General features: G+C 42.5%; 1 protein-coding gene across 4 annotated transcripts in view; it reads right to left on the reverse strand.

The window, feature by feature from the left end:
- Positions 1-239: 239 nt before the first annotated feature.
- Positions 240-8,520, reverse strand: part of LOC143127176 (nuclear factor 1 B-type-like) — a 37,411-nt gene continuing 29,130 nt past the window's right edge. For 2 of the 4 annotated variants that reach the window (XM_076288493.1, XM_076288491.1), the window contains one exon: positions 240-7,829. In XM_076288493.1, coding sequence (XP_076144608.1) covers positions 7,731-7,829 — 99 coding nt within the window. In that variant the 3' untranslated portion in view covers positions 240-7,730. Of the gene's footprint in view, positions 7,833-8,520 lie in introns of all 4 variants that reach the window. The other 2 variants (XM_076288492.1, XM_076288490.1) reach the window with 1 other exon arrangement.

The following is an 8,520-nucleotide window of genomic DNA, read 5'->3' on the forward strand; positions in this document are numbered from 1 at the left end:
CCGATTTTGTAGCATAGCTCATTTTATTGTTTCAACAGTTTTGCATAGGAAATATATCCACATCCAGTAATGGACTGCAGTTCAAAACGGCTGCGAGCAGTATAGGCTGGATATAACAGTAACAATCACAAAAATGTTGAGCGTTATTTACACAGATTTTTTTTCTAATCTTGTGGCAGCTTTAGCCCACCCCCACCCCCCCACAATCCCGACCCCCACCCCCCACCCCCTACCCCACACCAAAAGCACCCACCAGCTCAAAGGCCGCGCCTACAGTTAAGCCTAGAAATCTAAGAAAAACAAACAAACATGGTGATCAATATCTTTACTGTACAGCGTCTGCATTGTTGAATAAACTGCGAATTAAAAGACAAACAAAATAAGCACAGGTTTGGAAAAGAAAAAAAAAAACTTCTAAGGTGGACATTCCAGTCCATACCTGAGCCCCTTGCACACACACACACACACACCTTCTTGAAGAGCTAACTATGCTACTAAACACAGCTATGGGGCTGACAGAAAGGTGTGGTTGTGTTACTGTCATCGTTTTGTTCTAACCCACCCGTTGCCATGGTTCTCGGGGGGGTGCTGAGAGGGTGTAAAAGTGCCACAAGACCCAAAAATTCAAATCAACCCTGCTGCACAGCAGGTGAACATCATCTGACTGCTTCAACTGACGTTTTTGAAATCTACCGTTATACTAAAATGTAGCATTGACGATCTAAAGAAACACACAGCCCAACTAGTTATTTACGGTTTTTTTTTTCCGGTTTTTTTAATCTCCTCAAAGAAATATCAAGACACAGGGGGCACGCCATCCCAACTGACTAAGGGGTGGAAAACCGAATGAAGCAAAAGGAAGGAAAAAAGAAAACATCGCTATAGAAACTAACGAAACGGAACAAAACAAAACAAAAACGAATAAGAGTAAAACAAAAAGAGCACATAACAAAACGAGACAAATCCAAACCACGAACCAGGACACCACATGGTGAACCAGGACACCACATGGGGAACCAGGACACCACATGGTGAACCAGGACACCACATGGTGAACCAGGACACCACATGGTGAACCAGGACACTACATGGGGAACCAGGACACCACATGGGGAACCAGGACACCACATGGGGAACCAGGACACCACATGGGGAACCAGGACACCACATGGGGAACCAGGACACCACATGGGGAACCGGTTTGGGAAGGGGAGCCCCACACATTCTGTTTTGATTGAAGTTGTCAACGTTTTCTTTCTTTTTTTTAATCAGTGACGAGAAAAAAATCCTTTTCTATTTACAAACAAACAAAAATACTCCACTGAGACCGTGAGCTTGAACAGGCACTGTTTTTAAAACATTTGTTTGTTTTTTGTCTTTTTGTTGTGTTTTTTTTTTTTGGTAAATGATTTTATAATATGCTGGTTTTTATTCAACATTACGTTCGTGTTTACAACAACCTGATGTTAGCTCATGCCATAGTCAATGCCTGTGAAAGAGAAAATGTCCTTGTGTATGTGTGTGTGTGTGTGGAAAGGTTCCACCCTCCCACCACACACACACACACACACACACTGTGGTGTTCTACTGCCCTGTTCCCCTTGCTAGGCCCCAAAGTTCTAGCACATTCTGTGCCATGTTCTGAAACATGGCAGGGGCATCTCAGAACCTCCTTGCATACGGGGGGGGGGGGGGGGGGTTACACCAACATGGCTGTTTCAGACACACACACACACAACACACACACCTGCTTTAAAACTAAGAAGACAACATGAATCACAGACCAGTGGGGCTGAAGCAGAACCTGTATGCTATCAACAATCAACACAAACAAACAAACAAACAAACACCTCTATGTTCACATGGGTCAGTGAGTCAGCCCACGTAGGAGAAAACAAAAACAAAAACAGCTCTAAGAGAAGTTAAAGCGGGAAAAAGGAAAGAGTGCCAACTGCAACACAAAGGAAGTAAGGATATTGACCATTGTGATCTCATCAGCCGTGTAACATTGTACGCTGTGGTGAGGGCGATCGCTGGCTACCATGGCAACATGGGGTGACATTCATCCGGACCCATCACACAATGCACTATGGGCATTCTAGAACGTCCATAGGGTTCTAGCTAACTAGGCACTGGAACCCATGCACTACCAGACAATAACACTGCATGCGGGAGCACATCCCGGAAGGAAACAGAGTGCAAAGGCTCAGCTCCAAACTGACCTCCATTCTAACTCAAGCCGAGGACACAGCCTGTGGGCCTGCCTCGAGCATCATGGTACTTGTAGTCCCCCTTTTGAGCCCCAGCCTCATACTGCTAGCTGAAGCCATGGCAGACCCTTGTAAACAACGTGAAATAGAAAAGCCCCGTTGCCAGCACCCATGTGACAAGCCAAAAAAGAAGAGGGAAAATAATAAAAAATCAATTTAACACAACGACCGCTAAAAAAAATCATGCCTTTTGGGAAAGGACCTCTGTACACTGCATGGTGGTGGCTTAGATGGAACACAAAGCAAACGCTGATCAGCATGCTGAGACAGTAGACTGATCCATGATGTCACTTCTGACATTACCCTGCTATACTCGGTTGGGCTATGACTCCTCACAGGTGCCATCCATTCTAAAGTGACCAAAGGGTGACCCCAATCGCTCCAGACATTGCAATATGACCCTACTCAACATCAATTTATTATCATTTTTTTTTATCTTCCCATGTCAAATACCACGTTTAAATCACATAACACTCTCCCCCTAAGGGCACACTAACAAAAAAACAACACTCCAAAACATTTATGAAATGTTTCCAAAAATTCCAAGTTAATCAACACTAAACACAACAAAAAGACCTTCATCATTTTGTTTTAAACATTTACAGTTCCATAAATGGATTTCCCCAAACATTTTAAGCACAGGAATATGAAACAAAAATATACTAATTGTTTTTTTACGGAATACTGGAGAGTTCTAACTCAAGTCCAGGCTTCCACAAGTGTGTTGTTGTTGTTTTTTTCTTTAAAGAAAAAGGGTGCTCAATCATATCCTGTCAAATATCTAAAGGATTTTTTTCCTTTACAAATGAGGGTGTCAGAGTAAGGAAGAGAGGGGAAAAACAATTGAACAATTTTACAGTGTACAAACTTCTGTCTACAAGGCAGGCTTTTAAAAAAGAGAGACCCTCATCATCGAATAGTGTCAGAGCCATTTTATCATCTACCTCTCTCTCTTCACACACACACACACACACACAAACACACACACACACACACACAAACTGTGGCAATATAAAATCAAAGGACTATTGCTGTTACCGTTGGCAGAATGCACAAATTCCTTTCTGGCAGTCCCATTTGTTGCCAAACACACACACACACACACACACACACACACACACACACACACACACACAATGACCCTGACACCCCAATGCACTTCAGTGGCAGCTCCAGGGGCCAAAAGGCTGCAAAGCACTTGCTTCTCTCCAAAAACAAAAAACAAAAGCAACCAAAAAAGACAATTAGAAACTAAAAACAAAAACAAAACAAAACGCAGAACAGTGCACATATAACAGGGTGGCTTCTTTTTTTTTCGTTTAATAAAATCAGAATAAACATCAGGGTGAGGGAGGAGAAGGGAGGCTTGACTTGAGTTGTTGATTTCTATTGTTTGCTTTTATTTGTTATTGTTTATAGTATTAGTTATTAGGCATCTGTGGGACAGCACTACAGAAGTCCACGTCCATCGGTCATGAATACAGGATTACGTGCATAAATGTTAAACTTTTCTGTCTCTGTGACTGATTATAAGATTATAACGAAGCTTCACAACTGACCTGGGAAGTGAGGACATCTAAGCCTTGTTTTTTTCTTCGTTGTCACTGTTTGTTTGTTCAGGACGATTTGATTCTTATCCAGAAGGGGGATGCTAGGGGAAGGCGATTGGCTGTCTGCTTTTGTTCGAGTGACCGAGGTCCTCCTGAACGACGGGAGGAGCTCAGTTCTCCGTCTCTCTGAGGACCGTAGCTTATCTCAAAACTTGAATACGTTAGAAAAGAAACCTTGACCAACACTAAAATCACTGCTCTTTCTCACAAGTCATGTTTCCTCTTGTTCTGACTGGCATCTGCAATATAAAGTCGTTTGGATGTCTGCGATGGGGAGCGTCGTTGAGGGAGGTGGGGTCTGGTGTGCGGGTGGTGGTGGTGGGGTCTGGTGTGCGGGTGGTGGTGGTGGGCTTAGGGGGGGGTGCGTTGAAAGGATAGCCTCTCTCCAGCTGATTGTGACAAATCTCACACACTTTCAAAGTGTGTAAGGGTGATTGTAGCGCATTCAAAACAAGTCACTTCGTAGTTGTTTATTTTAAGGCATCTACTTGGGAATTGCATATACGTACTTACAATATGCAGATACGATATCATAAGTTAAGGATAGTGTTCTCACCTTTTGAAAAGACACATCGGTGACCCAGAGGCCGGGGGATACGAGCAGAGGTGGGTTACCAATGAACAAGCGAACCACCTTGAGTGGCTAAGGCTGATTTTTATTACCTCGACTAGCTTTCGCCAGGACGTTTGCATATCCATCACCACCCGTGACGAGTTATTTGATTAGCGTGTCAAAGATGGCGGCCATGTGTTTGGTGACCTATCCTGCGTTGCCTTGTTTGTTTGTTTGTTTATTTGTTTATTCCGGTGCGTTCTACAGGTAGTGTAGTAGTGTAGAGTGTGTCGCTCACGGCTCTACGCTGACGTCTCTCCGTAATGATTGTCTCTCTCAAGTCAAGCCTTCTCTCCCGTGGACATGAGCCTGGTCAAGGTCGCGATCTGGCACCCCAGGTGGAAACGTTTGAAGAAGGAGCCAGTTTGCTTATTTTTCTTTCATTCTCAAAACATCGTCGTCACAGTAGACAGATCAGTGACTTTGCAGCCATATTAGCTACTGACCCTGGCTTTTTCTTAACAGCCGCACTGCAAACGTAGAAACAAACTAACAAACGAACAAAAAAGAGCAATTCCTCCCCTCACCACAAATACAAAACAAAACCATTACACTCTCATTTACTCCTTTCAGTATACTAAAAACAGACCATGTCACATACTGCATAAAAAGCAGTTCCCACTTTGGTCAATTAAAAAAAAGGAAGAAAAAAAGGAAAACAACAACAACAATAGCAACAACAAACATCAACAACAACAACAACAACAGTGACAACATCAACGTCAACAAAATAAATGTATTACATTATTGTCTATCTCCACACTAGCTTCTAATAATCCACATAGCTATAAGCACTACCTACATAGGCAAAACTTGGTATTGCATAATTTTTTTCAATAAATCTGACCGACTGCCCCCCCTCCCTCCCCAATAATAAGAATGGAAGATAAAAAATAAAAACAAATAAACAAATGAACTATTTAAAATAAACAAAAATGAAGGGTTATTAGAAAAAAAAAACACCAAAAATACTGAAAATTATGCTGGTTGATTATACATTTTTAGAACGGCAACTATAGACAGCCTTGATATGCACTGTAAATGTGATATATAGTAAATGAAGTTAAAAATCAACAATGTCAACAATTTCATCCAGAGTACAAAATATTTCTTATCGTAAAAATGTTAATTTTTTTCTTTTTTTGTCTAAAATGGTAATAAATGCAGCAAAAAACAAGTGTAGTGACCCAGATACCAACAGACTCTGTGGCGCCTCCGGCCCAGATGTGGCCCACACTCAGCCCGAGCCCGGCCCAGGCTCACCTCAGAGTCTGCCACTGTCCAGGGATGTCATCTCTATATTCAAAGGCAAGGCACGTAATGTGGACTATATATTTTCGTGCAAATTAAGATTATTGGAAAGATTAGTTATATAAATATATCTGGATTGGAGAGGCAGAGGCAAGCGAAACCTGCCATGCACCGCGCTTTACTTATTCACCTATTTATTTAGTTAGTGTGAGAGACAGAGAGAGAGAGTGCAACCCTTTCTGGCTCTGATGGACTGGACTAGCATGCAGCCAACTCACTCCCATTTCAATGAGGGGAGGATAAGTGCAGGAGTAATCAGAACACACACACACACACACACACACACACACACACAGATACATACACACACATATGCAAACAAATGCTCGCACATGCATGCACACACACACACACACACACACACACACACACACATATGCACACAAGGCGTTTCTTAAATGAGCTTAATAGCCTGTGTTCTACTGCTTGTCTTTCCACTGTTTATTTTTTCTGCTGCGTTTTTATATTTTTTAGCTTGTTTTTACTCTCTGTAAACAGTAGCTTCATAAGCCCACGGCCAAAAGATTCATGATTGCGAGGATGATGCCGGTGTGTCATCACAAGCCATTTTTATACACTACGTGTGTGGTTTTTTTTTCATATTTCACACTTCTCTTTTGTCTGCTTATTTTGTTTTCTTTCATTTCTTTTATTGTTGTTGTTCAACCCTAAATAAATAGTGTTGGAATTGGCGATCCGCCCTAGTGGGGCTTACTCTCTCACTTCTGTGTGATCACACCGATCTCTGCACCCGCCAAAATGGATGAGACTCACTCACGTTCAATTTTGTTCCCCCATCTTCAGAATCGAGGATGCAAATTAAAAATGTTTTTTTTTTCTCTTTTAATGTTTTTAGAAAAAAACAAACATGTATTCCCCCGTCCTTTAGAGTCTTAGGGCTGACAGACTATGATAGCTTCCCTTCAGTATGATAATTAAATTGCACTTGCCTCTTCTGAGATCTCATTTTCTTTTTTTGTCTTTTTTTTGTTTGCTTTCAGTCCTTTTTAAAGGAGATATCTGAATTGTTCAAAAAGGGGTCATGAACTTAACCTAATAATATAGGTTTCTTGTTTTTAACTGTTTCAGTTAGAGTTTAAAACTCTGTAGTGTACAAGCAATCGTTTTGAAAATAAAAAGGTTAAGTACTGGACCAAACAAGATACGAGTACAGGTTCTGGAACAATATGTCTGCATCACAGTAATATGAAATTTCTACAGAAAAAAAGAGAAAACAAAACAACAAAAAAGAAACATAAAAAAAACTAGAAACATTCAAATTTCACAAAGAAAAGATGTGTTTCTTATGCCTCTGCAGTGAATGGGAGGGCTGCAGACCTTCCGTAGCAGGAGGAGGAGGACGCCTTCGCTGGGTCTTCCCCCACGATCTGACCCCTCCCCCCCAACCAGCCAGACAGTCCATGTGAGAGCCAGCCCCCGACACCTGCCCTGTAAACCACTAGAGACTATCACAGTCCAAAACAAGAGAGAGAGATAGAGACTGGTAGATAGATTGATCGATAAACAGATTGAGAGATACTAAGAGAGAGAGAGAGAGAGAGAGAGAGAGAGAGAGAGAGAGAGAGAGAGAGAGAGAGGGAGAGAGAGAAGACAGAGACTAGCGTGTCATGCAAACATTAAGGCATCTAAAGTTTTGTAAGGGGATGGGGGAAACATCACAGCATTCTCAAAACACATCCGGGGAACGTCCTCACACAAAGACTGGCTGGCCAATGGGACCACAGAGAAGGCTCAGCCCCGCCCACTCATCTGTTCTTGACCAATGGCCCCTGGGGAAGGCGGGGCCAAGGGCCAGTGGAGATTGTATAAGTGCTGCTTGCTGGTTTGTCCACGGACCTGTCAATCATCCCGGGTCTGGGCCCTGATTGGCCCTCTCAGTTGCCCGTCTCAGCCTGGAGGAGGGCCTCACCAGTGAGGTTTATGCTGTAGTTCTGGACATTTGTTGGCAGAATCGGAGTCCCGTTCGACACTTGGAATGGAACTAAGCTCGCCCAGGTACCAGGACTGCTGAAAGAGAGAAAGAAAGAGAGAGAGAAAGAAAGAAAGAAAGAAAGAAAGAAAGAGAGCAAGAGAAGAAAGAGAGAGAGAGAGAGAGAGAGAGAGAGAGAAAGAAAGAAAGAAAGATGTTTTGAGTCAAGTGTTCTGAAACACACAGCTTTTTGGACCATGAGTAACATTTAATTTTCTAAACAGTCAAGTCATCTTGCCAGTTAGCCAATAAGAAACTCAATCTCAGTGCCTCAGTGGTATTGCAGGCATTGGCTAATGCTCTTTCGTAACAGAAAATTGAAAATAAGTAGGGGAGAACAGTTTTTCATGCCTACAAATACAGTATTAGAGTAAAGTACCATTACACTATAATATATAACTACTCAGTAAACACAGCATTTTTAGTTTGAGCTAAGAGCATGCCTTTGTGTGTACAAAACAACCAGTGTGTGTTTACGTAGAAGAACAGACCCTGGAACAGAAGGCAAGTGTGAACACACACAGCATGACATCATCCATGTGAGCACCAGGCCAACTGACCACGCACCAGGCCAACTGATCACGTACCAGGCCAACTGACCACATACCAGGGCAACAACGTCACAGCAACATGACTGCTGGGAAACATTAGCCTAGACATCTAAACGCACCTTAGCGGCAGCAAATGTCATTTGCAGCCAGGGTAGTCTAGCAACTCTCCGTTGGC

The sequence above is a fragment of the Alosa pseudoharengus genome, unplaced genomic scaffold (genome assembly GCF_046254945.1).
Source record: "Alosa pseudoharengus isolate Yale_2024_CS ecotype anadromous, Long Island Sound unplaced genomic scaffold, YU_APseudo_1.1 YU_APseudo_1.1_scf_17, whole genome shotgun sequence".
NCBI classification, from domain to species: Eukaryota; Metazoa; Chordata; class Actinopteri; order Clupeiformes; family Clupeidae; genus Alosa; species Alosa pseudoharengus.